The 27,226-nt window shown below is 36.6% G+C and overlaps 8 protein-coding genes across 13 annotated transcripts; 4 read left to right on the top strand and 4 right to left on the bottom strand.

The window, feature by feature from the left end:
- The first annotated feature begins 318 nt into the window (after window positions 1-318).
- Window positions 319-4,850, top strand: LOC18013429 (pectin acetylesterase 9). Of its 2 annotated transcripts, XM_006394581.2 has the most exons (14): window positions 319-589; window positions 945-1,027; window positions 1,886-2,015; window positions 2,559-2,638; window positions 2,780-2,866; window positions 3,065-3,189; window positions 3,279-3,339; window positions 3,436-3,495; window positions 3,595-3,672; window positions 3,779-3,884; window positions 3,978-4,126; window positions 4,214-4,339; window positions 4,496-4,526; window positions 4,691-4,850. In XM_006394581.2, the coding sequence occupies exons 1-14, from the start codon at window positions 448-450 to the stop codon at window positions 4,735-4,737; spliced, it is 1,305 nt and encodes a 434-aa protein (XP_006394643.1). In that variant the 5' UTR covers window positions 319-447; the 3' UTR covers window positions 4,738-4,850. The 2 variants fall into 2 exon arrangements, with proteins under 2 accessions (XP_006394643.1, XP_006394645.1); XM_006394583.2 differs by lacking the exon at window positions 4,691-4,850 and having other exon boundaries at window positions 4,496-4,660.
- A 483-nt stretch (window positions 4,851-5,333) lies between these two features.
- LOC18012791 (tubulin beta-8 chain) lies at window positions 5,334-7,333 on the bottom strand. Its single transcript, XM_006394580.2, has 3 exons — window positions 6,818-7,333; window positions 6,352-6,621; window positions 5,334-6,272 (listed from the first exon to the last, which is right to left on the bottom strand). Exons 1-3 carry the CDS (start codon window positions 7,209-7,211, stop codon window positions 5,584-5,586), a joined length of 1,353 nt encoding a protein of 450 aa, XP_006394642.1. The 5' UTR covers window positions 7,212-7,333; the 3' UTR covers window positions 5,334-5,583.
- Window positions 7,334-9,558: 2,225 nt separating this feature from the next.
- Window positions 9,559-12,527, bottom strand: LOC18012790 (O-glucosyltransferase rumi homolog). Its single transcript, XM_006394579.2, has 6 exons — window positions 12,072-12,527; window positions 11,181-11,779; window positions 10,898-11,090; window positions 10,674-10,738; window positions 10,354-10,564; window positions 9,559-10,106 (listed from the first exon to the last, which is right to left on the bottom strand). Exons 1-6 carry the CDS (start codon window positions 12,273-12,275, stop codon window positions 9,741-9,743), a joined length of 1,638 nt encoding a protein of 545 aa, XP_006394641.1. The 5' UTR covers window positions 12,276-12,527; the 3' UTR covers window positions 9,559-9,740.
- Window positions 12,528-14,375: 1,848 nt separating this feature from the next.
- LOC18012537 (probable amino acid permease 7) lies at window positions 14,376-16,960 on the bottom strand. 4 transcript variants are annotated; one of them, XM_024150904.1, is made up of 7 exons: window positions 16,776-16,960; window positions 16,436-16,672; window positions 16,105-16,198; window positions 15,798-16,018; window positions 15,505-15,644; window positions 15,186-15,413; window positions 14,376-14,942 (listed from the first exon to the last, which is right to left on the bottom strand). In XM_024150904.1, the coding sequence occupies exons 1-7, from the start codon at window positions 16,855-16,857 to the stop codon at window positions 14,532-14,534; spliced, it is 1,413 nt and encodes a 470-aa protein (XP_024006672.1). In that variant the 5' UTR covers window positions 16,858-16,960; the 3' UTR covers window positions 14,376-14,531. The 4 variants fall into 4 exon arrangements, 3 of the variants coding, with proteins under 3 accessions (XP_024006672.1, XP_024006673.1, XP_024006674.1); XM_024150905.1 differs by having other exon boundaries at window positions 15,505-15,638; XR_002897612.1 differs by having other exon boundaries at window positions 14,898-14,942; window positions 15,186-15,418; window positions 15,505-16,018.
- A 1,115-nt stretch (window positions 16,961-18,075) lies between these two features.
- LOC112083417 (heavy metal-associated isoprenylated plant protein 39) lies at window positions 18,076-19,473 on the top strand. The gene is made up of 3 exons (XM_024151397.1): window positions 18,076-18,313; window positions 18,405-18,483; window positions 19,100-19,473. Exons 1-3 carry the CDS (start codon window positions 18,305-18,307, stop codon window positions 19,321-19,323), a joined length of 312 nt encoding a protein of 103 aa, XP_024007165.1. The 5' UTR covers window positions 18,076-18,304; the 3' UTR covers window positions 19,324-19,473.
- Window positions 19,474-20,914: 1,441 nt separating this feature from the next.
- LOC18012536 (remorin) lies at window positions 20,915-22,923 on the top strand. 2 transcript variants are annotated; one of them, XM_024151683.1, is made up of 6 exons: window positions 20,915-20,998; window positions 21,140-21,344; window positions 21,664-21,705; window positions 22,068-22,155; window positions 22,341-22,422; window positions 22,552-22,923. In XM_024151683.1, exons 1-6 carry the CDS (start codon window positions 20,915-20,917, stop codon window positions 22,744-22,746), a joined length of 696 nt encoding a protein of 231 aa, XP_024007451.1. In that variant the 3' UTR covers window positions 22,747-22,923. The 2 variants fall into 2 exon arrangements, with proteins under 2 accessions (XP_024007451.1, XP_006394639.1); XM_006394577.2 differs by having other exon boundaries at window positions 20,920-21,344.
- A 295-nt stretch (window positions 22,924-23,218) lies between these two features.
- LOC18012552 (40S ribosomal protein S11-3) lies at window positions 23,219-24,717 on the top strand. The gene is made up of 6 exons (XM_006394576.2): window positions 23,219-23,362; window positions 23,442-23,482; window positions 23,601-23,701; window positions 24,002-24,146; window positions 24,239-24,328; window positions 24,432-24,717. Exons 1-6 carry the CDS (start codon window positions 23,351-23,353, stop codon window positions 24,520-24,522), a joined length of 480 nt encoding a protein of 159 aa, XP_006394638.1. The 5' UTR covers window positions 23,219-23,350; the 3' UTR covers window positions 24,523-24,717.
- An 806-nt stretch (window positions 24,718-25,523) lies between these two features.
- On the bottom strand, window positions 25,524-26,899 carry LOC18012551 (WD repeat-containing protein RUP2). Its single transcript, XM_006394575.2, has one exon. It carries the CDS (start codon window positions 26,850-26,852, stop codon window positions 25,728-25,730), a length of 1,125 nt encoding a protein of 374 aa, XP_006394637.1. The 5' UTR covers window positions 26,853-26,899; the 3' UTR covers window positions 25,524-25,727.
- Between the last annotated feature and the right edge of the window lie 327 nt (window positions 26,900-27,226).

The following is a 27,226-nucleotide window of genomic DNA, read 5'->3' as shown; positions in this document are numbered from 1 at the left end:
TTTATTTTTGGGGTCAGATGTCTCTCTTCACACACCATGAAAAATAAGTTCACTCTCCATGTGATGAATTTGTTAATATATATGCATCTATCAATCTGTATAGACATAGATTTATAACAACCCATCTTCTACTGTTTTACATACAAAGGAAAACAAACTCTAAGATGATGAAAGTATCTTTGTGCCTATCAAAATCATAATATCTCTCTCTCTTTCTCTTACCTCTTGGCTCTTGCCCACTTGGCCTATCCTTTCCCTTTCCTCTCCAAATTACTTTCCAAATTCCATATATTTATCTAAAACCTCGATTATCTATAAATATAAATGCTTCCATTTCCCTCTTATTTCCCCAGCTCATTTTGTCATTCTTCGATACACAAAGTCATCTGATTAAACATCACCCTTCTCCTTCATTCACCATTGAAGCTTAATTCAAAGAGTGAAACAATGAAGACGACGCGGCTTCTCGATCTAACGGCGGCGATGGTTCTTCTCCTCTACGTGGCCTTTTCTCTCCCGCTCGTTTCCGGTGACCCAGGGCGGCGCGTCAACATGACACTGGTTCGAGGCGCCGCTGCTCTTGGTGCTTGTATGTCTTGTCTTCATCCTTTCTTCTTTTGTCGTCTCTATATATTTTTGTTAATATAATGAAATTGTTTTCTTGATATGTTAAAATTCAATAAGATTGATATTTCTCTATGATTTATCATTTTTGTCGCTGCGTTTACGAAACTCTTTTACAGCATATAATAGTGTTCTAATCTTGAGACAATGACGCAAGTCAAAAAATATCAACTAACATAAACCACTCTCTACTAGCTGCCTATCGCTATCATTTTACGTTGAAACCAAAAAAAAAGAATCGTTTTCTAATAGCTTTATAATGTGATTTTATTTTCTTACATTTAGTTTTATTTGTTTTGGATTTATGTTTTCTTTTGTAGTTTGCTTGGATGGTAGCTTACCAGCATATCATTTAGACAAAGGCTTCGGCGCTGGATCAAGAAACTGGCTTTTGCAGTTTGAGGTAATTAATTATTATATTTATTTACTTTGGTTAGCTCGAAAATGGTTCAAACACAAAACAGTTTTTATTCTTAAAATGGTTGTGATTATGAAATAATTTCCAATCAATCATTTGCTGCGAGTAAATTAATCAGACAGCCCTTTGGTTAGTAATTAAAAGTAAATATTTTTTCTTTTATTGGTCACTGCTTAGTTTAGTTCTTTACTTAAAGCATTGCTGTTGTAACCAACTCCATGAGTAGGCAAAATAATTGAACCCAGCTAGCGTAGAACCTCAGATAGTTACATAACTATTTGTTTGTGCTAGTTATCTACGAAATATTTTTTTTAATAAATGTTAATAATGATTTCGCAATAGTTACTGAACTTTTCTGTTCATAATATATCTGGGTTATACTTATACCTTAAACTATTTAGATTATCAGTGATTATATATTTAGAAAGTTACGAAATGGCTGGGCTCTCTAAATGAACGTTGGTTAATGGTAATTGATTTTTACAAAATGCACACATTTGAAACCCAAATTACAGTAAATCAATACGAGTAACTTTTTTTGTTGGGGTCAGTAAATGAAATAACTAAGGCTTACCTACGAGAACAAAAATAATTACGGCGCCGTTTAAGGAAAGTTAGAGCATCATCGTGTCTCGAGCTAGTTGGATCGTGTCTCGCGCCTTTCACTTTATAACGCGCATTTATAACATTCTCTCTATAGTTCTTTTATCCGAAACAGAATTACAGTAAGGAGTATTTTTTATTCAATTGACCATTCATTTATTTACAAGTAATTAACTGGAAATTATTGGAATTCTCAATTTTGGCAAGAATGTATATATAAATAAGAAAACATTGTTATAGGGAGGAGGATGGTGCAATGATATAGCATCGTGCGTAGATAGATCAAAGACCCGTCGAGGCTCAACACGTTTTATGACCAAGACTGTCGTCTTCACTGGAATCTTGAGCAATAACGCCTCTTTAAATCCAGGTGATTTCAATTCCATTTTTCTTAGTAACAAAATCCACTAAACAGCAACATTAATCTATGAATCTTTTTTTTTTGTTAAAGAACATGAAGAATTGGTTAACTAAAAAATGTTTTCTTGGGGTTATGGTCTCTCTTTCACGCGATGGTCCAAATGTTTCTGTTACATTCAGCTTTTTAAAAATAAAATATACAGATAGAAATAATAATTTTGGCTCTTTCCCTTGTTGTTAATTAATTTATGGCTTTGTTATCCTTATATGCTTTTGTCTTTGTCCCCTTCCTTACGAGCACACGCTATCGATGTATCCCGCGACCCATATCAAAATTACATATTTATCCTACCTTTCTGGGATTTTTCAGACCTATATCGAAGAGGGTAGCACTGTCAATTGACATCTGGACATGTGAAGTCCAGTTTTGAGTCTGTCTTAAGTCAAAATTCGCTGTTACTTTATTGGAACATCATTCACATTACGTAGGAACAGTTGCTCTGCAAATTATTGTATTTCTTCTATTTTTAATATAATAAATTTGTGTAATCAGATTTTTACAACTGGAACAAAGTCAGACTAAGGTATTGCGATGGAGCTTCATTTGCAGGAGATGCACATTTTCGAAATGGGGTAAAATAGTTAATCGTTTCCCGCTCTAAAACATTTTCTGTCATTTCTTAAACCGCATTCAATAACCGGAAAATCGTACCGGACGATCCGGTTTATGTTTTCTTTTTTTCACTGATTGTTTACTGATTGAATGAATGACAGACGTCACTGCTTTATTTCAGAGGACAACGAATATGGAATGCCATCATTCTTGACCTTCTACCCAAAGGTTTATCACAAGCCCGCAAGGTAAATCTCTTCTTTTTGTCCTGGTTTGGTTCGGTATTTTGGTTTAGTTTCACTTAATGCTTTCCAAATAACCACCATTCAAGTAGAGAAATGGTCATCTCCACAGTTTAGTTTGATTTACTTCGTAGATTCCACATTATCAATGTGTTGATACTTGATACTATACCGGCTAATTTCACAAAATCAACCGGTATGCAGGCTCTTCTGACCGGTTGTTCAGCTGGTGGTTTGTCTACATTTCTACATTGTGACAACTTCACGAGCTATTTGCCAAAAACCGCAAATGTCAAGTGCATGAGTGATGCTGGATTCTTTCTTGATGCGTAAGTTTTCTTGATGCGTATGTTTTCTTGATTAAATGTTTTCGACTGTTTTGATCTTTTGGTAACAACAGACATTTTTATTTTAACAGAATCGATGTAGCATCAAACCGGACAATGAGATCTTTTTACACACAGCTTGTATCTTTACAAGTACTTGAGAAATCCTAACTCTTGCTATCAAATCATAAAAAAATCTCAATTGTTTGCTACGTTTTTTTGACTTAATTCGTGGAACTAATTTTTCAGGGTATACAAAAAAACCTCGATCCAAATTGTACACGCGCATTCTATCCGGAGCCATCTTTGGTACAATCTCACATCTTAAAATTGAGTATATTTTTACCTTTTCTTTGACAAAACTAGTTACATAAATCTCTAAATTATTTAAAATCTTGAATTTTGCAGTGTTTTTTCCCACAATACGTTCTGAGATTTATTAAAACGCCAATTTTCATTTTAAATTCAGCCTACGATGTATTCCAGGTTTTCTTTCTCTACTCTCTTTAGTTCATTATCTTAGTTAAATTTGTTTAGACCGGAGGATAAGTATTACACTTTTCTAAGCCGGTTTATTACACTTATTAAACAGTTCCATCATGGGCTGGTTCCACCTTCTGCTGATCGAACCGGACGTTGGAACCATTGTAAGCTTAACGTAACGGCATGTAATCCACACCAGCTAGATGCACTTCAAGGTTCAAAACCCAATTAGTTTGGTTCAATTAAGAGAACCGGTAAAAACTAACCAGAACTGAACCGGAATTTCGTCTTTCTTTTCTGCATGGCAGGGTTTAGGACAGATATGTTGGGAGCTTTAATGAACTTTTTCAGAAATTCTACGAGAGGAGGAATGTTTATAAACTCATGCTTCGATCATTGTCAGAGTGCTCTACAGGAGACTTGGCTCTCTCCCACTTCACCGAGAATCCACAATAAGGTATATACCAGAACTTCATTCTCAGTCGTGTTCAATTATCCGGTTTACAGATAGTTTTTCATCGGTTCCGGTTAATTTCGGTTTCAGACAATTGCTGCGACGGTCGGTGATTGGTATTTCGGGAGAGGAAGTGAAGCGAAAGAAATCGATTGCCCATATCCATGTGATAAAACGTGTCATAATCTCATTCCAGCTTCTACTACAGATTCTTTGGTAAATCTGGATATTTAATATTTCTTACACACTATTATAATCTATACAGTTTTTCCAGAGTATTTTTACATCTTTATCTACTCCTTAGTTAATGTGAAGATTCGATTAATCCCCAATTGGATTGTGTAATTATGTTTTTTTCTTTTGTTATTCAAGGCTTCTAGTGCTCCAGGCCATAACTCTCGCGGTAACCTTTTTACCTTTTGCTGCTTCTGTTTTTTTATTTACCTTTTTTTTTTTGCGTGGACCATGAACGCTTGTAATTTGTAAACTTAGCATATTTGTAAAGCATCAAGCCAGAAGGAAAAGAAAAATAACAAATCTCATATTTTTTAGTTATGTTGTTATCAGGTACCTTGAGTCAAAGCCAAGCTGAACTAAACGATCTTTTATCTTGATATTAGAAGTTGAGATTAATCAAGATTGCAGTGGTAAAGTATGTTCAAAATGTGAAGAAAACAAATGTTCAAAATGCGAAACTTAATACAATCATTAGTCATTACAATTTCACTAATAGTAATGCAATACCAAAATTATACTGATGCAATGTTTCAAAAGAATATGTGCAGATGTGTTAGTTGGACAATGTTAAACAAACAATAAAGACTAATTTGAAAAGAAAAAAATGTTTTCATAATTTCAAATTCTTAACATATGAATAATGATGAACCAAAAAACACGCCACAAACTCTGTTTTAATTGAGGACATCATGAAAACTGAGAAAGAAAGAAGAAGAAAGAGTAAACACAAGTGAAATTATGAGTTCAAGATTTTGGAATGGGTATTATGATAGTCTGGAGGGAATGTAAACAAAATAGTAGATCGTCATCATCTAATAAGTCATAACACAAAGGCTTGTAAAAACAGAGCAGAGACCGTACCAACAAACTAACCAGCTCGGTTAGTCTCTTTAACCGGAGTTGCCTCCCACGACGTTTGATGGGATAAAAACACGGTTGTGCACACATAGGGATTTTCTTAACCACAAAAGTCTAGAGGAAAAGCAACAAACAATGTATCTCAAATCCAATCACCCGAAAAGACTTATATAAACACATATTTTCCTAAGCATTAAACCTAACATCACACGTAGCCAAATGTTAACACAAGAAAACAAAAACCAAAGGAAAGAAAAACCAAGCCATCAACATGAGAGATATGAATACACTAATTAAAAAATTTCACACAAACCGGCAGAACTTTTGTTTTTCTGTAAAAAGAGAGGTCTTTTCTTCTATTACCGTTATTGCTCCTCCTGCACTTCCCCTTCCTCCTCTTCTTCATACTCATACCCTTCCTCTTCATCAGCCGTTGCGTCTTGGTACTGTTGATACTCTGAGACCAAATCGTTCATATTACTCTCTGCCTCTGTAAACTCCATCTCGTCCATTCCTTCACCAGTGTACCAATGCAAGAACGCTTTCCTTCTGAACATCGCAGTGAACTGCTCGCTCACACGCCTGAACATCTCCTGGATCGAGGTCGAGTTTCCTATGAAAGTAGATGCCATTTTCAGACCCGTTGGTGGGATGTCACAAACGGTTGATTTCACGTTGTTTGGGATCCATTCGACAAAGTATGATGAGTTCTTGTTCTGAACGTTGATCATCTGTTCATCGACTTCTTTAGTGCTCATTTTGCCTCTGAACATGGCTGAGGCGGTTAAGTACCTGCCGTGGCGAGGATCAGCTGCACACATCATGTTCTTAGCATCCCACATCTGTTGTGTGAGCTCAGGGACGGTTAAGGCTCTGTATTGCTGCGAGCCACGAGATGTGAGCGGTGCAAACCCGACCATGAAGAAGTGGAGACGAGGGAATGGGATTAGGTTCACTGCAAGCTTGCGCAGGTCGGAGTTTAGCTGACCAGGGAAACGGAGGCAGCAAGTAACACCACTCATGGTTGCTGAGATGAGGTGATTCAAGTCTCCAACTAAACACAAGAAACAAACAAGCCCATTAGAAACAGTGAAGCCATAAGGAGTGTATATATATAAAGAAAAGATGCTTACAGCTTGGAGTAGTGAGCTTGAGAGTTCTGAAGCAAATGTCATAGAGAGCTTCGTTGTCAAGAACCATACACTCATCTGCATTCTCCACTAGCTGATGGACTGAGAGAGTTGCATTGTAAGGCTCAACAACAGTGTCAGACACTTTTGGAGATGGGAAGACTGAAAACGTCAGCATCATCCGGTCTGGATACTCTTCCCTGATCTTTGAAATCAGCAAAGTTCCCATTCCAGATCCAGTTCCTCCTCCCAATGAGTGACACACTTGGAATCCTGAAAAAACACATTCACATGAACACCAAATTTTTAAATCACACAAATCTTAACCATGACCATAACTAGTAGCTCTCAGACTATAGTATACAAAGTGAAATTCACAAGAAATCGTTAAATCCAGAGAGAGTCGAATCATCAACAACCAAGACACAAATCAAAACTAGGATGCAGGATCGAAGAAAACGATTCTAACCTTGCAAGCAGTCACAGTTCTCGGCCTCTTTTCGGACAACATCGAGAACAGAATCGATCAGCTCAGCACCTTCCGTGTAGTGTCCTTTCGCCCAGTTATTACCGGCGCCGGACTGACCGAACACGAAGTTATCAGGACGGAAGATTTGTCCGTACGGACCGGATCTGACACTGTCCATAGTCCCGGGCTCCAGATCCATCAGGACGGCGCGTGGGACGAACCTCCCGCAACTCGCTTCGTTGTAGTACACATTGACTCGTTCGAGTTGCAAATCATTCTCACCTTGGTACCTTCCCGTCGAATCGATCTCGTGCTCGGCGCATACTACTTCCCAGAACTTAGCGCCGATCTGGTTCCCACACTGACCACCCTGAATGTGTAGAATCTCACGCATCTTCTTCGATAGCTAAGCTATGTAGGGAACCGAATTTTAGAGAGAGAGAAGGAGAGAGATTGTTTTTCTTTTAGAGAAGAATCCGGAAAAGAAGTTGCTGGGAATTTGAACGGTTACGACTTGCGAGTAAATGAAGAAGACGAAGTGGTCTGTTTTTATAGTGCGGAGATAGCGGAGATAACGGAGACGGGAATTTCTTCTGGGTCCTTTATGGTAACTCGCCGGTTCAAACTGCACCGGTATATGTAAACCGTATCAGGGTGAACCAGAAAACCAATAATTAAATTTGCACAACATCTTACCTTTTTCATTTTTCAATTTTAATCCCTTGGTTCGAAATATAGTTATTTCAACTTCAGTGAATAAACTATTCATCTTAACCAATTGAACCTAACTAAAATCGATACCAAAACCAAAGTCAAACAGTCTCCGATAAATTGAAACCGGTAACGTTGGTTTTCTTCTATATTGCCGCCACGAATGACGGAGGTAAGTAACGGCTGTTAGGTTCGTTGCCCCACGACATAAATATATGTTTTGAAAAAATGCAAATAAAGATTTCTTCCACTCAACAAATAATTGTGTGTTGTGAAAACTTAGAAACTTTATTAATCACTGGAATGTATATATAGAGTACATAGGGAATCTAGATTAAGTACAATGCTCTGATGGGCCTAATGGGCCGGTATAAGAGTCCATATATGATATGTGTTATAACATTGTGATTTTTTTTCTAGGACATTTGGTATATTTTTTGTCATTATGTGGACAAAAAGTTAATTCTTATGCAAGAACCTCTGAAAATAGAAGAACCAGGGTATTCTTTTGTATATTCATAAACATAATTTTCGTGAGGGAATTCTGCTCCTTCTTAACAAAATAAAAATAATTTTACAAATAGTACAGAAGTGATTTCGATTTATAAGAAGAGCTACAAAAGCTTCATTTGTTCTTCAACCTCTTTATAACTTTGGCAAACAAAAACATCCATTTATTAAGAGACTGAGAGGATAAGTTCTACATTTATTTTTTTTATTGCATTAACTCCACCATACCACAAGAATAAAAACAGTGAGGGTGTTGTACAGATGGAAACATAGTGGATCAAGTATCTTCACACGCGCCACGGAATGCAAGTTCATGAAACGCGCTTAGCCATGTGAAAATTGGAACTTGGAAGCATATAGAAAAAAAGAAGGCTGCGAGATTTGAATAATTTCTTCTTTTCTCCCACTTTTTTTTATTCTTGCACATGAAGCGAATTCTGACAGACACGTGATACCAACGTAAAGCACGTGAGGTTACTCTGTGATGCAATTTAATCTGATTAGCAAGTTATACCAGTCCCGTTTCTGTGATTATGGATTGTTTCCCCCAGTAGGGAAAGTTATCAAATGAAAAAATATGAACGAGAAGAGAAGAAGAAAACAGAGAAACGGGAGAGGGAGGACAAATTATTTTCAACTTGTTCAAAAGAAAATAAGCAATTGCCTATGTACCATTAGTTTAATTTGAGATTTGGATTAGATTGCAGATTGGCGAAACAATGATTAAGAAATAAATCCTTTATTAAAAGACAAATCATTAAAACCAATAACAAAAGTTGCACATGTGAAAGCAGATTTTCGACATACTTATAGTCGAGGGAAAATTTAGTTGTGTGTGGATATTTTCGGTAGCTTGATCTTCATATGTATAATATTTACACAGTTTTGTAGTGCGATGGGTCTAATCTGAACAGTAACGTGCAAATTACTCTATAATGAAGTAAATACGGGTCCTACATGACGTGAAAATTAGAGATAGACAGCCAAAAACAGCTTTTCAATGATTGTGGCCTAAATCAGAAGCAATGTATGAATCTCATCAAAGTTAGAGCAACTTGTGAGTGAGTGAGTGAGTAGTAGCCATCAAGTTACACCATCAATTTCATAACCAACTCAATCTTATAACTCTACGCCTTAATCTTTTCTTCAAGTGATGGTTATCTTTACAAATTTAAACCAATTTCAAAACACTTTCTAGGCCGGTGATTTGGACATTAAGCTATTTTTTGTTTTTGTTTTTGTTGGGAAATTCGACATACTCTTATTAGAAGGAGAGAAAAAGAAGACTAATCATGAAATATATATAGAGAATGAGCTTCTGGTCGCAATAATCCAAAGCATTAGATTTTACAAAGTAACAAAACACACGAATCAGATACTGGAAACACTCGAGTGTTAGAGTTTCCTACTGAATTGGTTCACCCGAATCAATGACTAAAGTATTTAATACTCTATATATAAACACCAAATAGGGTACAGAAGCCTAAGATACTACATCAGCTAATAAACAATACAACATCTTTTGTAAATCTTGAAAATTGTATGAAAATATTTCATTTTGATTTTCGTGTGAAATAACTTGAAACATATAATCTAGCACTCTACATAATAAACCGAATAAAAAAAACAAGTATTAAGCCGGTTATACCTGTTTATATTTTATTTTTCTCTATACAACAAAAACCGAAACGAAGCTAAAAGTTCAAGAGGCGGTTTGATTCTGCTTGCTCCAGTACTTCATCTCCCACTGTAGGATCCTCGTAGCTGCACTCTGTTTCCTCTTCACTACCGCGTAAAACGACGCCGGATCATAGGGAGGTGGCATGGCACACGGACCGGTCTGTGCAGGGTGCTTCACGAGAGATTCCGTCATGAACTTCCGCTCGTTACCGCTCCTCGGACACGCCATTGTTTCCGAGCAAATCTCCTTGGCATTCTGGGGAATCTCCGGCTTAAACTGGAGGAGTTTCGAGTATTCGGTTAGAAGGTGAAACATGTAATCATACACGTAGTCCATCTTTAGTTCTTGTTGGATGAATTCGCTCGCTGCCTTTCCAATATCCTGCGCCTGTTTAAACCAACAAAAAAAAAACAAAAAACCGTTGGAGGATAATGACAGGAGAATTTAGACTCGGTTCTCTCAGTTCAAACCAAGCTCTAGGTCTCAAATATAGTGTTTAAATGCATTGGCGTTTACATTTACAGTTAAAAGACTTGTTTTGTTTAAGATACACATGCTAACTGCAAAATGCAAAGACAAAGAAACAATCGAAATCCTAATGTATGGATTTGATCATAGATTAATAATACTGTACCTTTTGAATGTGGGAGTTACCCCAATGAACAGCGAACTTGATGGAGCGGCACTTGTCATGTTCTCTAACTGGCCAGTAATGGTGCGCGGGAAGCAGGCCTCGGGTGAAGAAATCATAGTAATGGGGTTTCACAAGCAGAGTCACCGAGTCACACGCCAAAATATACTTCTCACTCACGGACCACGCTGAACCTTCTATGTATATCTTAAACCTATATATCAAACATTGCCAAAAAGCCATCTTATGTCAACTTCTATGTTTAGCCACAACGCGACACCCTAATTTGAATATATGTTTGAAGTCCAGAAATTTTTCGTTACCTGTGATGGCATTGGCTCGCCAAGTCCGATTGCTTGTAGCCTTCCTTTGATTCTCGGATCCAGTCCTATAATATAAGTTCAAAAACACACATAACAGTTACAATAAAAAGCAATGTTGCTTTCTTTAAATCAGAATTGCAATTGTAACCAGCAGAATCAGATTTCTTGGCATTACTCAAGAACGTCATTTTATTTTTTAAAGGGCATCAATCATCATTTATTACCTGAGCATACAAACGAGCGTTCCACTCGTGTTCCTCAGAGACATTACATTTCATAAGATCTTGTCTTGTCTCAGCGACCAATGGATTCCCTTTCCAATAAGCATAAGGCTCTCTGTTTATCCAATTAGTCTTCTCGTTCCCTTCTCTTAGTTCCTTCAACAGACTCTCCCATGGCTTTATATTCACCTCCGACCTACACAAATCAACATAACGTTCCTTAATTGTCAAGTTTTTAGTGGGTCTTGATTAAATACTTTCAAAACTATTGTGGTGCATCCATTACCATCCCCAAAAGGACCAATCAGGAAACACGATATCGAGCGTCTCCTCGTTTCCACAGTAACGAAACAGCGGCGGAGGAGACGGCGAGTTAGCTCCGGCGAAATTCGCGGCCTTAACGACCGGCCAGTCGACGCAGTCAAACATGAGCTCGAGATCTGGAATCTTGCCAGGGTATCTCCGTAGAAGCTGCAAGAATCCCCAGATCGTGAACACATCTCTCGTCTGAAACGCGTCTTGAAATTTCTCAACGTAGAGCTTCCCGCCGACGATCGCTAGCCGGAAATTCGCCGTCTTCTTGGCGCGCTCCAACGCTTCCCTCGTGATACCAGTCTTCTCCCAGGGACGGAGGTCCTCGTGGATCCAGCGGAAGTAATCGGGACACGTGGCGGTCGTCGAAGAATGCGTTGAATCATCTTCTTTAAAGCTCACTGTCGTCGGGTAATTGTTTCTTGGGCATGTCCCGGTGGTCTCGTTGCCGGAGCAGTGCAATGTGAACTCGCGTGGGTTTTGTGTAATTATTGTCGCTGGTCGAGGGTAATTTGGGGATGCCGTCTCTGTTTTGGTATTCGTCGTCGTCACGGCTTCTTTCTCAATCAGAGCCTATTGAGTTTGAAAAAACAATGATGACTTGTGAGTAGTAGAGGGTTACAGCTAATTCACTTGAAAAAGTCATACACGGGTCCCACAGTGAACACGTGTCAGATTCTGCGTGATTTGTCAGGGAGCCGACAACATCACCACCAAGACTCTTTTCTAAAAAATTCTCACGTGACAGAATAAAATTCAAAGTGTTTGAAAAAGTAGCAGTCGCATTAATATAACACATACACCGAGAGAGGGATTGTCGATTCGGAATAAAACGACAAGTTTGAGCGTCGTTTAGAGGACTTACGGTAGGGTCGAGTAGGAGGCGCGTGGAGATGAACGCGCCAACGATGAGGAGGATGAGGAGGGAGAAGACGGCGTATGATCTGTTGGGAGATATTCCGAAACCGGACTTGACAAAGGGAGACCAGACAGTGTCGGTGAAGTTACGAGAATACCCCCCCGACACAATCTTGGACGGTGAGTTCCTCATCGGCGCCTGCTGCTGCATACTCCCCCGATAGAGAAACTAAACTAAACAAAAAAAAAAAAAAAGAAGATGGGAGAGAATCAAGGAGGAAAAGATTCTACAGGGTTTAGGACACAGAGAAAGTGGACCAAAAAAAAGAGAAAGAAAAAAGAGAGAGAATCTTGTGAGGTAAGGAATGTGAACAATCAAGTTTCAACTTCTTTTAATAGTGCAACACTTTTTTGAGGGTTTAATTTGATTTCAAAACCTTATAGGTTTGGGAATTGGGGCAAAAAAATAAGTAACGGAGGAAAAAGAAAATCATAGGATTACTATTGAGTCAATAGATAAACCCTATATACAGTAAAAACTTTATAAATTAATAATATTAGAATTTTGATATTTATTAATATAGAGTTATTAATTTATAAATTTTAAACAAAAAATATTTTTTATCTTTTATTAATTTTAAAAGGGATTTTTTTTATAGATTCTTTAAACTTTAAAACATTCCTTCAAAAATTAAAAATGAGTTCAAAAATTTTAAATTTAAAATAAATAATTAAAAATTTACTAAATTTATATTTTAGTAGATTATCTTACTTATATATTTTATATTATATTATATTTATAGTAATTATTAATTTATGATATTAATGAGATTATATATTTACATAGAAATTTTATTAAAATTATTTTCTTATCAAAATATGTCATTTTGAACTGGTCCAATTCAAAACTATAAAAGATTATTAATTTATAAAATTTATTAATTTATTGAGTATTAATTTATAGAGTTTTTATTTTATATTTCAATTAGATTATGTTTTAGGTCTTGTTGTTACGTTTTCAGATTTTTTCTTTTTTTTTTAATAAATAACAAAGTCAAGTTTAGAATTTTATTCAATATTGAACTTTTGATAAATAGTAGACAAGTAGTCTAGCTGAAAATTTCTTCTTCTTATTTCACAGTTTTCAGCATTCATTCTATCATTCGTTACTCTCGGCAAAATCAATTATTTTGTTAGTTTTATTTTTATATTTTTTGAAACTCAACAAATAGATTTTTGGGATATTTCTATAATTAGCTGAGCAATAGATTTCTAGATTCAGAGCCGTACTATAGTCTCTCCCTCGGATCAAGGATTCAAAATTTAATGTTGTAAACACACGACAAAACCACATGTTCTTTCAATTACAACAACACGAGTTGACAACCTTACCCCAAGAAAACGTACTTTTGGGGCCCTGATCGGAAATTTTTGGTAAGTGGGATGTTTCAATCGAGATTCGTAAAGAAGACATCTTCACTACATCTCGTTGATTTTTCAACTCTAACCCAATTTTAACATCCTCTTATATGGATAAAACATTAGCCATGTCTCGTTGAACTTGAAATACCCTATATATATATATATATATATACGTGTTTTATATGTAATTTCCTTAAACACAGATCAAGGAAAAGACGGAGTTAAAAAAAGTCCTATTTAAGAAGCCTAATTAAGTCCACTTCTTCTTATCCAAGCTATAATGCTACGTTCTTCCTTCTTCTACAACTTGCTTCTTTTTTCTTCTTCTACAACTTAGCAACGTTTACTCTGTTTTTGCTACGCTGACTTGGTTCTGAAAAGTGTTGAGGAAGTTTGGAATCACTTACGGAAATATTCCCGATAATTTAATTTGCTAAATAGACTACGCAATCCTCACTTACTTGTGTTGCTCCTTGGTTTTAAACTTTGAAAATATACCATAAAACCTCCGACAACAAGCACCTCCCATGGCTAAAATGCTACCATATAGTTTCTCCCACTTTAACTTAATCGACTATCCATTGTTTAGGGAATCAAGATGTCAAAAACCAGTACATCCTGAATTCAACTTTCACTAGTCTTTATAATTAGCATGTCTCGAGATGATCAAAGTTCAGTAAAACTATTAAAGAAAAATAATGTTAGAGACGAGACACTTGTTTGGTAATCGATAGCCTCACATGTCTAATGTCATCAATGTGAGTGAATGTTTTGTTTTTATAGAATTGTTTTGCATTATGTTCAGTTTTGGCTTGATCCATCGATAAAGAGTCAATTTATTTATTTATTTTTTTTATTTTTGGCAAACAAAGAGTCATATTTATACAAATTCATATATTATAAGTTTAAAAGCCCCATTTTACTTCATAGAGTTCTGTTATTGCCTCGGCAACAATTCTCTTGTACGCGATACACTTCTTCATGACAACATTCTTAATAAGCCTCGGTCATAAGAAAAAGACAAATCTAGTATATTTTTGTTTGGTCATCGGAGTTTTGCTCCAACAAGTCCATAAACAGACCCAACAAGAGCCAAGAGAGAGACGAGTAAGCAAACAAAGCTGAAACCTCTAAGAAGAAGCCATGGTCGCGTCCAAACTATAATCTTCTTCTGCAATATACACATCTCCACAGGGAAATACACAGCTAAAGGCCAAAAACCAAGTGCACCCAACACACCAAGCACTTCATTGAAGTATGGAAACACCATTGCCACTCCCGTTATTATCACCACATACGTTGTTCTCAGACACATCCTCATTGGATTCAGTCTCACCACCGTTCCTCCCCGTAACAACGGCAGTTTCAGGCCGTAGAATTTGGTGATGAACTTATTTTGTGGGTATTTCTCGGTTAGCCAATTTTCCATGGCTGCAAAAATCGGTTGACTATATACCTGAATTGCCATTTTATATGTTAAAAATATGTTGGAGGTTTCCGATCATGATCATTAATTTTCTTACAATTGAACATGTTATATCAAATCAAACTCCTCAGCTTCTAGTATTGTTGTAATTGTAAACGGAAACATCAAATTAAGCTCTTTTGAATGCATTTCTAGTTAACCAAAAATATTTTGTTTTAAATACTAAAAAAAGAAAAATGTAAATTTCACATGTAACGTAAACACATAGGATACCTGATATGCACCAAGTAAATGAAGAACAATGCAAGCGTTTGCGAGATCCACGAGCCAAAATGGATCATAGAACCCGAAACCGGTCAAGAGATTTCCCGGTGTGGAATCTCCAAAGGCTGCATACCCAAAACATCCACAACAAAGGTAGAAGAATGTTGTGATGAATACCGCAGCTGTTGAGGCTTTCTTCATAGTTTGCTTCTCCGCCGGTGGCGATCTCAATGTGTCCTGTCCTTAATATATAATTCAAACCACGTTAAAATGGTTTCTTTATCACAAGATAAGAAGAAACTCATGCTCTGGCTTTTAGATATTTTACCTGAATTTCAAGAAGTATGATCGAGTAAGGATAAGAAAAGGCAATGTTCCCAAGAGCTTGGAACACTAACCACACTTTTGCACCTCTGTTTTCTGCTGGACTTCCCCTTACACTTCCTTCGATTTGCCGGTTTTCTTCATCTCACATACAAAATACATTCAACGGTACTCTTCCGTCTCATAACAATTGACAAGTAAACTTGACTCATCTTTTTTTAACTTGTTACGTTGGTTGGTATCAGAAACAACATAGCAAAATAATTATAAATACGAGAGAGTGAGACTTATATATACCTAAGATTTGGCCAAAGGCCAGGCCGAGCCCAATGGACGCGTAAACAAAAGACATAATTGCAGCGACAACAGAGAGCCATAGCATGTTGTGGAAATTAGGTGTTTGTGACAAAAAGATCTGAATCACACCAAACAAAAGCATGAAGTAGTTGTTCTTGTCTCCATAAGAACATGTTGCATTGTGTCCCTTTCTATGATAGCAATTCGATCTCAGAATTGCTCTGTAATGAAATGGAAGAAACTCAACAATACAATATTAAAAAAAATTCTAAGAAAAACAAAAATATTGTATCTTTACACTTATTACCTAATGCAAGTAGCAGTCACAATGGTATAAGCAATGCCAACACCAATAAGGCCAATGTATACAAAGACCCCACATACGATCTGATTTTTCTTCCCTGCAAAATTAAATTACTCATCTAAATAAATTTATATACATAAAAAGAAAAATTGGTAACCAAAAGTCTATGACCAAAAGCCATTTTTCTATCGCCGGTATTCGAACTGTGACGTCTATAAACTCTTCTTTTTTTTTTTTTGTGGTCAGCTAGTACCCTAGCTAAACTACCTATACGGCGGGTAAAACAAAATTTCTTTTGTGTGAAGGAAATTGGAACTTGAGTTTTGAAGTTGACCTAAATAAACTTTAACGGCTTGAGAATAAGAGTTGAGGCGGATGGGACCATTGTCCGCATCAGGAAAAAGGTAGCAATCGGAAAGAAGAAAAGCAGAGAGAAGTGTGACTCCGGCGAAGGCTATAATGGCTGCCGGACCACCTATCCAGCCGAGCTCGGCGGTGGCCCAAGCCAACGACAAAACTCCTGCTCCGATCACTCCTGTTATTATATGTGCCACCGCCGTCCACAACGTTCCTTTATTTTATCAAGAAACACTCAAACGTAATCATTAGAGACTACATATACTGTCATTAATCGCATGCTAATGGTTAAGATTTATGATTATGGATTTAATTACCTGTTCTCGCATAAACTGAATCATGAAGTTGAAGTTCCGTAGGTCTCACAACTGGAGACTCGTCATCTTCTTTAATGTCCATGTGTTTGTTTTTTCTCAATGTTGTTAACGAATATGAAGATCTATAGCATGTGCATATGTGTGTGTAATATATAAATTCATGCGGGAAGACGACATGAAAACATTTTTTTTATCTTCTCGGGGAAAGAAACCTTGTGTGGGCTGTAAGACATGTATCTGTCTCTTACTATAATTACAATGTATACTCACTTTATTTATATATTTGTCGTCTTTATGTGTATAAGAGTATAAGATTAGTCGATGGTCACATCTACGATTAGTCATTGATTGTAATGGATGAACGGCTGGGTGGTCCATTTTTCTTGTTAGAATGCGAAAAGAGAAATTAGCTTAGCTCACTGCTTCTAGTTCTTTTTCATCAAACAATAACTAGTAATTTATAATGACATTTGTTTAGAAAGGGTAGTGTTCTCTAATCTCTACATTTCTGTTTGTTAGAAATTATTCTAACGTCGGTCTGTAATTGGTAAAATCCCATCTCAGCACAAATTATGGATAGTTTAAAATTTTCCTGTAACAAAGAGAGAATAAAAACAAATGCTGTAATTAAGGGAAAAAAGTAACATCAGTTTTGTAGTTTCATCCTACGTATCGTATGATACATGTGTCCTCGTCTATGCATACTGATCAACTCTAACCGGATTAGGTCTACCATAAAGAAAAATCTTAGATTCTTCTTTAACCCAACTTCTTAAATACAGTATCATGTAAAATAAACAAGAAAATTATTCTTCATTGTTATCTATCACCCAAGGTCGTATTTCTCTTACATTCATGGCCACATTAGTAAATAAACTGAGCCCTTCCAAGGCCCTATCTCGTAGATTAGAGAAAAAATAATCTGAGAAAATAATAAACCCAAATATATCATACTGCAAAAGACTTGTTTCAATATGTTCAACCCTAGTAGGCTAGTAAACTCTTATTAATAGAAATGAAAGCCTTGTGTCCCGAGTTGTTAAATAAAGATAAACAAAACAAAGACAAAAACTATTTGTCCACCCTAAAATATTTGTGAACGGTAAAAGATCAAAAAAAAAGTTAAGAAAAGAAGAAGTGAGAGAAGTGTGTGTATTTACAATTACAAACGTATGAACACATCTAGTGAACAAGGACTAAAATACCACTTGATGCAAAACTAGATGTTAACTTCTTGTTTTCCTAATTAATTTGCAAATTCCTTCTCATCTTATAACAATTTTCCAAAACATTAATAAAGACGAAGCAAAGCGACTTTAGAAAAGTAGGCGTAGTAAGAATATTGCAGAGCTGTCCATACGTCACATATCTCACCCTTTACCAAAAGCCACCACAAATTTTTGTTGTCAATAATCACTCATTACCCAATTCTCTCTTTTATTCATCACAATTTTTTTTTTTTTTAATCAAACTCTTTCCTCTCGATCTGATCTCTGACTCTTCCTTACTTCTCCAAGATCACACACGAAATGGCTCAGGTTTTTTTTGTTCTCATTTAATTACAAAATTGAATATGATTTATCTCTTTCATCGAAATCGTGTTCTACTCTTAGTTTTTTATTTTTGTAGAAAGTGGTGTTGAAGGTTTTAACCATGACGGATGATAGGACCAAGCAGAAAGCCATAGAAGCTGCAGCTGATATCTTCGGTGATTATCATCACTACTTCTTTTCCTTAATTATCTTCAACTCATATTCGATTCTCTTTTCTGGGTTTTGTTTTTGCTCCGTAGTCGTTATTTTAATTTACTCTAGTTTTTTTCAGGATTTGAAGACCAAAAAAAAAAGATTTAGCAAGTTTGCTGCTGTTTTTTTTTTCAGTCAATATACTACCATTTTCGGCTAAAATTAACTATATGGTTTGATTACTAATTGTATAATGGCGTCAGCGTTTGAGGGCTTAGATAATTTGATTTGAGCTTCTCGGATTTTGACATATTGTCAACGAGTTAATATTTTTTTAACGGTGAAGAACAAATTGTAGGGGGCTATTTAAATTTAGAGGCCCATATAACTATATGGGCCTAGACGAAAACGTATTAAGGAAACTCAGAAATTCGTGTGTGTGTGTGTGAATGTGATCTGCCTTATGAAATTACAGATTGTGATGGGATAGTAAGTAAGATAACAAAACTGATTGAAGTGTTCCATTTTCAGTAGACTCAAAACAATGAATATATGACTAAAGATGATAAAATGTGATTATGCTAATGATAAAATGTAATTATGCTAAGTAGTAGAGGATTTGATGATTATGTTAAGCAGGAGTTGATTCGATAGCAGCGGATATGAAGGAGCAAAAATTAACGGTGATCGGTATGATGGATGCGGTTGCGGTGGTAAAGAAGCTGAAGAAGGTCGGTAAAGTCGATTTGATATCGGTCGGACCGGCAAAAGAGGAGAAGAAAGAAGAGAAGAAGGAAGAGAAAAAAGAGGAGAAGAAAGAGGAGAAGAAGGAAGAGAAGAAGGAAGAAGAAGCTAAGAAATAAGAACTCTATTGAAAATTAGAATTCGTAAATTTTTGTCATCTTGATTTCACAATCAGAACGCTAAATCATTGAATAATTTATAATGTAATATTAGTTGTTCAACACACTGTAACAAAACTAAGAGTTAAACATTTTCAAGGAACAACCAAATTAAATTGAATCCAACCCGAACTGAACCAATAAAACTTTAGCTAATATTCGGTTAAGTTGTCTTTAATCTTTATCTGGCTATGTAGTTTTGTATTTTTCCATTTTATATGTGGAATAAAATTTAAGATAATGTTAGAAAATATAAGAACTTCTTTGTCAGAAAAATAATAGTGACAAAAAATAGAAGAACCCATCAAATCAAGAAATTATTTACATTCAAATAAGAAACAACATTGTTGAGTGACTTGGTAGCCAACTACCACAATTACGTAGGCAATACGAAACTAAATAATAAATCTATTTTAAAACCTTTTTTTAAAGAAAACCTATCTTTCGCAGAAATAATAACTATCTTTTTTTACGATAAAAGTTTCCTTAAAAATAAAAGATTAGCGTGAGTAATAGCGGAGGTCAAAAACTGTAAGTTATCAGAATATCACACATCGAAGGAAATAAATCAAGTATTAAGTAGTACCTAACCTAAACCGTATACTATCAGATACTGTCAATTGAAGGAAAAAATAGGAAGACAATTATTGGTGTTACCTTTCTGAGTTCTGTCATAGAATCATTAATATTAATAACATTCCGGATTTAGCAACTACCATGGTTAATGCATTCTAAACTTAACTTTGGCATTTTACATGAACGATAAAACTTTACGGTTTCGATAAGAAACAAGATTCGCGCGTAAAGAAATGTTACAAGTTATAAAGAGTCTCCTTTTGGGCTACATAACATAAGTAACGTAACGTAGTTATACTATCTTTTTTTTCTCAGTAAACCTTTTTATTAACCTCATATGACGATGACGTCATGGGAGTTGGTGATTCGGTGTTCCCTTTGAAGTTGGGAATAACAAATAAACCAAAAAACAAAAAACAAAATAAGAATTAATAGCATTCCGGTTTTCCTTAATTACTTACTAGTTACTACATTCTGTTTTTGAATCTTACATCGAATATGACCCGGTTTGATGATATTTGTGCTGAGTAGCGAACCGGTTCTGATCGGTTCCGTGTTTCTAAGAATCACTTTAATAAAACCTGAATTAACACACGATGGGTCCCATTCTTATCATTTCAAGACTTACTGATTTGCCGTTTAATCCTGTACTTTAAAAGCATTTCAAATTTGAGCACCAAAGCTTGCCTGAAATTGTAGAGAACCACATAACGTTTATTTCCTTATATGCGAATCAAACAATTAGTGACAACTGTAACGCTATCACCGTTGAAGCAATTACAAATCCCTGATATCTTCTAAGGAGATAAATTAATAAATTTAGAGTAATAATAATAAGAAAGAGAATTGGGGTTGAAATGTGAATATAACTAAGATGTGGATGTAGTTGTAATTTATCTTTAATATTAATGATCGTGCGTTAATGATACTAAATTTAGAAGAAAACAAATAAAACGAAAAGAAGGCGAGTCATTTTATGACAACGAGGAACAGAACATCACTACCAAACAATTCCAGCTCAGTTTTTTATAAGAAAAATCGACAGCTGATCTCTCAAAATATTTTGTTCCCTCTCTCTCCTCGCCTTCTCTCTCTTACATAACCAGACTTCTTCTGGATCATTCTGATTCTATCTTCAGATTCTTTTTCCTTGTCTCTTTGTAATTAATCTTTAGTTGTTATACCTTACGACGTCATATACGACATGGCCGAAGAGGAACCAAAGAAGGTGACGGAGACCGTGTCGGAACCAGTTTCATCACCGGAGGCTCCGGTGGAAAAACCTGTTGCTGAGGCAGATGTTGCTCCACAGGAGAAGCCTGTGGCTCCACCTCCGGTTCTTCCATCTCCTGCGCCTGCTGAGGAGAAGCTAGAGGACTCCAAGGCTCTTGTTCCCGTCGCCGCAAGTAATTACTAATTTTCTTTATCAATTTTAAAAACAGTATATTACTCAAGTTGGCTGAAAGAAGAGGAAAAAAACTTCTACCAATATATATTTTCTATTTATATAATGATCACAGTCAAATATACACCTGACTATTCAAGACTATTACTGATAACGTTTCAAACATATTTTGTTGCAAGATTAAGAACAGAGTTTTGAATCTATTTCTAGGAAAAAAGATTGACAAAAAACTTTCGAGATTTTATCCGTATGTCAATTTTAAGTTTGGGACAAGAATGACCGAAAATTATTGCTATTCTCTTATGTTTGTGTTGTGGCAGAAGAAGCAGAGGAAGAAAGGAAAGAAGGATCGGTTAACCGAGGTAACTAACCAAACAGCTTCATGATTTAATTTAAAGCATTATATAACCTAAAAATTAAAGGAAAATAATTACAAAGGTAACCGTGTATGTATAAAGCTATAAATCAGCCTGGAGACAGTAATCAAACAGTACGTATAATGTTTGCGGAATAATTAATTAATTGGTTAATTACCGTAGTGCTTTTTTATATTGGGCATAGATAAGTTAGGTGGTAATGCTCTCGTTTAATTATGGTTGTTTGTATAAAATCAGGCAGTTGGTTTAAAAGGTTGTATATGGACGTGCGTGTTTATCACTGTCTCTTATTTGCCTACATACTCTGATTAATAATTGTATTTGCTTAAAATATTTGGGGAGTGAAGATGCTGTTCTGGCTAGAGTTGAGACAGAGAAGAGGATGTCACTAATCAAAGCTTGGGAAGAGGCTGAGAAATGCAAAGTGGAGAACAAGTAACTTTTCTTTTTTTTTACTTATTTAACTTTTATCCACAGTCTAAATATAACCGGCTCGGCTTCTAAAAACCAACTTCGAAACAGTCAAAGACCTGGTTAAATTCTTGCGATTAAACCAATAGATTAGACTAACATCTGCCTTAGAATTGAGTTGTGAGAGATGAATAAAATGTTTCTTACAGAGCTGAGAAGAAGCTTTCTTCAATTGGATCATGGGAAAACAACAAGAAAGCAGCTGTGGAAGCTGAGCTCAAGAAAATGGAGGTATATTATATTTCACTTTTCAGATTTTTTATTTGAAATACATTTTACATATATTTAGTTGGAGACTTTTAGACGTTTCTGGATTAGTTGTATTTTTTCTTTCAATTGTGGAATTGCAAATAACAACAGGAGCAATTAGAGAAGAAGAAGGCAGAGTATGTGGAGTTGATGAAGAACAAGATAGCTCAAATTCACAAGCAAGCAGAAGAGAAGCGAGCGATGATCGAAGCTAGACGTGGAGAAGAGGTTCTCAAGGCCGAGGAATTAGCTGCCAAGTACCGTGCAACTGGAACTACTCCGAAAAAGCTATTTGGGTGCATGTGATTTACTCATATCCATAAAAAAACAACGAATGTGGTGTTGCTGTAATGGTTTTCATTTTTTATTTAATATGGAAAATAAACAAAAAAGGGTTCATTTATATGTTTTTTTAATTTGCTTATTGTGGATGTAATTTGCAACATAGAAATTTATGATATCATATAACATCTTATATTAATTTGGGGGTGCGTTTGTTTTTGATCAAACCTTCCTTTATAGAGTATGTTGTTTCTTTATGGCGTAATTTATGATCGCATCCCTATCGTAAATGGTCCCATAAATTATTGAAATATTCAAATACAGTTTCCTTTGAATGTGATTAATTCAGTACTACTAGGCTATTAGCTGACCACTCTTAAGGTCTCGGAACAAATTATGGGCTTAAGGCTATGCAACTTCAAGAACATATAGAAATAATATAAAATAAAATGTAACTCACGGGCCATAAAATAGAAGGCCCAAACCCAGCTAAAGAGAGATCTTGGAAATTAGGGTTTTGTCCGGAGCATCATTGCTTTGAGTTTTTCAGTCGCTGCCTTTCGCAACTCTTACACATCCTTTGCCTCAAATTCTTCAGCGGAGAGCAGCAGCAACCTAACCAGTAGCTATGGCTGAGCAGGTTCGTTTTCGTTGCTCTCTATTTCTTTCATATATTTCTTTTATTCTTTACGAATCTCATTCGCTTCTTTCTCTTGCAGACTGAGAAAGCTTTTCTTAAGCAACCCAAGGTTTTCCTTAGGTAATTCACGACTAAAAATGAATCTTTTCTTTAGTGGAATTACTCTGAGCTACTTGTATAAATCCTTTTCTTTTCGAATTTGTCCTTAATGATCAACGGTTTTATGTGTGTGTTTTAGCTCGAAGAAATCTGGGAAAGGCAAGAGGCCTGGAAAAGGTGGAAACCGTTTCTGGAAGAACATTGGTTTGGGTTTCAAGACTCCTCGTGACGCCATTGAAGGTTTGTTTTTTATGCTTAGTTTCTTATTGCTGATCCATTTTAAGTGTCAAAAGTTCGAAATAGTCTAGCTAATTAGGCTGTTAAAAGTGGGTTCTCCAAGTTTTCTGTTTATAAATTTGCATCTCTCTCTCTTCACAATTGATCTGTGATAAATCTGTTCTCTATCAGTTAGTGTCTTTTTTGGTTGGTGTGGATCAGAAGATCCATTGAGTGCTTGCTTTGACGGTATTTGAAATGTGAAACTATCAAAAAGCATTCAGACACTGTTTTGTAAACGTGCTTTGTTTTCCTGTGGAACAGGAAGTTACATCGACGGGAAATGTCCATTCACTGGAACTGTTTCTATTAGAGGTCGTATCTTAGCTGGTACTTGCCACAGTGCCAAGATGCAGAGAACCATTATCGTCCGCAGGAACTATCTCCATTTTGTGAAGAAGTATCAAAGGTACGAGTGTGTTAACCTCTGTTCTTGATAGAGCCCAAAGATTTATTACATCAATGCTAAAAAATACCTTGATCTCCTTACTCTTTCGTCAGATATGAGAAGAGACATTCTAATATCCCTGCCCATGTCTCACCGTGCTTCCGTGTCAAAGAAGGTGATCATGTCATCATTGGCCAATGCAGGTAATTCATTAGATTGTATGGAAAAACAGTGTCTTTATGCTTTTTTTTATACGATTTTCATCAGATATGGGAGCGATCTGATTTGCTTGGGGTTTTATTGCAGGCCTTTATCTAAGACTGTGAGGTTCAATGTGCTGAAGGTGATCCCTGCAGGCGCATCTGCCTTTGGAAAGAAGGCATTCACTGGAATGTAAGACTTTTCAAGTTTGGAGAATTTTCGTTTGTTTGATTTTGATTTTTGAATGTTTTGTTTGGTGATCCCTTTTGTTGGAGACTTTGATTACCACAGACTAAATAGAGATCTATGTTCTTTCGTCATCTGAAATTACTACATTCAACTGTTTTGTCTTTGGTATCTCTAGAAATCATCTACTTTGTCTGTCTGAAAACACCCTCGTAGGACATCATTATTTTTGTTAATGCATACAAAAAGTTCGAAACTGAAATTTTTAAACTAAGTCGAGAGAAAGTTGTCAAGCAATGTGTGCATAAATCAACCTTTTTTCTTCTTCTCTATACATAAATATTGATCTTTTAATCAAAGAAAATGACACAACACTCAATATAAGGAGAATGTAGTCTCACTTTTTTAGTTCCGAGGAACGAGAGGAGGTACCTAATTAGTCAGCGAGACTTCAAGACCAGCAGCCGATTCTACTGATCAGCAAGCTTTTACATAAATGTAGTTTACATGCAAGATTATGTTCTCATATATGAAAGTTCAAAATGTTTTTACTTTTTTTTTTGTTGATTGAGTCAAAATTATAATTAATCCAACAGTGATCTGATAAATAGGATATTACTAAACAAGAATCAAACTCAGACTAAGAAAAATAAGAATTAAACTCTGATTAATCCCAACTTTACAGGCATTTCTCATTTTCATGAATTATATCATATGCTGTGCAAACCTCCAATATGCAAATAACTGTCCCGTGATTATAGATTCTAAATAGATAGATATCTATATAAAATAATGTATCACGGCTACCAAAATTTGTTAGGCGCATTGATATATTATTGTAGACGAAGGCAAATTAAATTTATTATGTATCTATCTGCCAACAAACTAGTAGCTACTTCTGTAATCGTAATCAAACATAAAGACTTATTTCTCAAATATGAATAAATGGAATAAGAATATGATGTATCAAAGACTTAAAACTTGTGGTTAACAGCAAAAAAAAAACATGGCAATTACATTTTTAAGAAAATGTATAATAACTAAAAAAATCCTTTATAAATAGAATCAAGACAGATCGAACGCTCTCACAAGTCACAACTGCAGCAAAATCTCAGGTAGGAAATTAAATTTGAAAAAGTAAAAAAAATCAAGAAGAAGCATCATAATTCGTAAAAGATAGTAATGATATAAATTAACAAGAATAATACTCTATAGCTAAGGCTTTCTTTTGCCCACGTAAACCTGCAATACTCCATCAGATCCCGCAGCCACTAGCGTGCACTGGTCCACACCTGATTGCCTCCAGCAAACGCTACTCACGAACCGCTTATCCGAACCAGAAGAAATACCAACCGGTTCATACCCGTCTACCCAAACCGGCTTCCCCCACCTCTTATCGTACACGAACACCCTGTTATTCTCCGATCCGCAACCAAACAGCGCGCCGTTTCTCCACACAGACAACCCCACGAAGTTCCGACTGTTCACGTGCCCCTCGTACGTGCGAATCACGCACCCGTCCTCCACGCTCCACATCTTCAGACATCCGTCCGTGCCTGCCGTCACCACCGTACCACCGTCGAGGAACCTCACATACGACACCGTTTTAGAGTGACCTTGCAAAGTCAACGCTGGGTCAACGAGTTTCCTCATGTCGTACACGTACCCTCTCCGATCAGCGCATCCAACGGCCACCGCGGGTCCGCCGGAAGGATCGAACTCAACGCAACAAACGGCGCTCCGGCAATGTCCGGCCGGTCGGACAACGCCGACAGTTTCCTCCGGCGGACACCTCGGATCCCAAACCTGCATAGTCCCGTCGTCCGATCCCGACGCTCCCACAGCGGCGGCGCCACCGTGTCGCGTGTAATCCACGCTCCAGACGCGTCGGCCACCGTGCTCGTCCCTCTCGAAAACGGGCGTCCTTTTCTCGAGGTCGTACTCCGTGACGACGCCGTCGTAATCTCCCGACCCGATGACCCGACCGCCCGACCCGGGTCTCCATCGGAGACTACTGAGCTTCGCCGGCGTACAGATGTAATACTCGCAGGCGGTGGTATGATCGACGAATGAGACTCCTCCTCCTCCTCCGGAGATTCCGGCGTTGGCCCGTAAGAGAGAAGGGAGACCGTAAAAACGAATCTTTCTAGAAATTCCGGCGGTGGCGAGGATGTTATCGGTCGGGTCGAACTCAATAGCTCCGATGACGTCAGAGGCGGAGGAGGAAGAAGAGACGACGGTGGAGAGAGAAATATCCCATTCGTATCTCGCTGCTGCTGCTTCATCTTCTTCTTCTTCTTCTTCTTCTTCTTCCTGCTTCTGAGGATGAAGAGTGTTCATATGAAAACAGAGAATGACTGTTGCTTCTGGGGATTCGGACCAATCGAAAACCAATCCCATTCAAATAATTTTGTTTTTTTTATTATATTGTTATAGAAAGTATTCATTTAATATGGTTTTGTCTCCCCAGTAAATATGGCTTTTTTACCAATCCACGTATGATTTGATTTTATCCATTCTTATGTAATGTCAGAGAAAGGGTCCCGTTTAATTCTATTTCAGGTAAGAAAGTGTGATGATTACTTGTCGTGGCTACTCGTATAGCCAAACATGGAAGAACTCTATTGAATTGATGGAATTCGAAGTAAGCGAAAGGACGAACAATGTTAAATAGGTGGTAACGCCTCCACATTGATCTCGACTATCATAAGTGA

Source organism: Eutrema salsugineum, unplaced genomic scaffold, assembly GCF_000478725.1.
Source record: "Eutrema salsugineum unplaced genomic scaffold, Eutsalg1_0 scaffold_6, whole genome shotgun sequence".
Classification (NCBI taxonomy): domain Eukaryota; kingdom Viridiplantae; phylum Streptophyta; class Magnoliopsida; order Brassicales; family Brassicaceae; genus Eutrema; species Eutrema salsugineum.
The sequence above is the reverse complement of the archived record's forward strand: the minus strand, read 5'-3'. Positions and strand labels throughout refer to the sequence as shown.

What these genes read in the sequence shown, in the direction of transcription:
- LOC18013429 (XM_006394583.2), top strand. Translation starts at nt 448, where the DNA reads ATGAAGACGACGCGGCTTCTCGATCTAACGGCGGCGATGGTTCTTCTC. An exon ending in CGCCGCTGCTCTTGGTGCTT is followed by an intron (nt 590 to 944) that starts GTATGTCTTGTC and finishes TTTCTTTTGTAG; the next exon opens with TTTGCTTGGATGGTAGCTTA. An exon ending in CCAGCTAGATGCACTTCAAG is followed by an intron (nt 3,885 to 3,977) that starts GTTCAAAACCCA and finishes TCTGCATGGCAG; the next exon opens with GGTTTAGGACAGATATGTTG.
- LOC18012791 (XM_006394580.2), bottom strand. Translation starts at nt 7,211, where the DNA reads ATGCGTGAGATTCTACACATTCAGGGTGGTCAGTGTGGGAACCAGATC. An exon ending in GAACTGTGACTGCTTGCAAG is followed by an intron (nt 6,622 to 6,817) that starts GTTAGAATCGTT and finishes GTGTTTTTTCAG; the next exon opens with GATTCCAAGTGTGTCACTCA. An exon ending in CAAGCTCACTACTCCAAGCT is followed by an intron (nt 6,273 to 6,351) that starts GTAAGCATCTTT and finishes TCTTGTGTTTAG; the next exon opens with TTGGAGACTTGAATCACCTC.
- LOC18012790 (XM_006394579.2), bottom strand. Translation starts at nt 12,275, where the DNA reads ATGCAGCAGCAGGCGCCGATGAGGAACTCACCGTCCAAGATTGTGTCG. An exon ending in ACGCTCGTTTGTATGCTCAG is followed by an intron (nt 10,739 to 10,897) that starts GTAATAAATGAT and finishes CTTATATTATAG; the next exon opens with GACTGGATCCGAGAATCAAA. An exon ending in GCGAGCCAATGCCATCACAG is followed by an intron (nt 10,565 to 10,673) that starts GTAACGAAAAAT and finishes TTTGATATATAG; the next exon opens with GTTTAAGATATACATAGAAG.
- LOC18012537 (XM_024150904.1), bottom strand. Translation starts at nt 16,857, where the DNA reads ATGGACATTAAAGAAGATGACGAGTCTCCAGTTGTGAGACCTACGGAA. An exon ending in GGCCTTTGGCCAAATCTTAG is followed by an intron (nt 15,645 to 15,797) that starts GTATATATAAGT and finishes TTTGTATGTGAG; the next exon opens with ATGAAGAAAACCGGCAAATC. An exon ending in TCATACTTCTTGAAATTCAG is followed by an intron (nt 15,414 to 15,504) that starts GTAAAATATCTA and finishes TATTAAGGACAG; the next exon opens with GACACATTGAGATCGCCACC.
- LOC112083417 (XM_024151397.1), top strand. An exon ending in AGCTGCAGCTGATATCTTCG is followed by an intron (nt 18,484 to 19,099) that starts GTGATTATCATC and finishes TATGTTAAGCAG; the next exon opens with GAGTTGATTCGATAGCAGCG.
- LOC18012536 (XM_024151683.1), top strand. Translation starts at nt 20,915, where the DNA reads ATGACAACGAGGAACAGAACATCACTACCAAACAATTCCAGCTCAGTT. An exon ending in AGAAGGATCGGTTAACCGAG is followed by an intron (nt 21,706 to 22,067) that starts GTAACTAACCAA and finishes TGGGGAGTGAAG; the next exon opens with ATGCTGTTCTGGCTAGAGTT. An exon ending in AAATGCAAAGTGGAGAACAA is followed by an intron (nt 22,156 to 22,340) that starts GTAACTTTTCTT and finishes TGTTTCTTACAG; the next exon opens with AGCTGAGAAGAAGCTTTCTT.
- LOC18012552 (XM_006394576.2), top strand. An exon ending in CAACCCAAGGTTTTCCTTAG is followed by an intron (nt 23,483 to 23,600) that starts GTAATTCACGAC and finishes TGTGTGTTTTAG; the next exon opens with CTCGAAGAAATCTGGGAAAG. An exon ending in TTTGTGAAGAAGTATCAAAG is followed by an intron (nt 24,147 to 24,238) that starts GTACGAGTGTGT and finishes CTCTTTCGTCAG; the next exon opens with ATATGAGAAGAGACATTCTA.
- LOC18012551 (XM_006394575.2), bottom strand. Translation starts at nt 26,852, where the DNA reads ATGAACACTCTTCATCCTCAGAAGCAGGAAGAAGAAGAAGAAGAAGAA.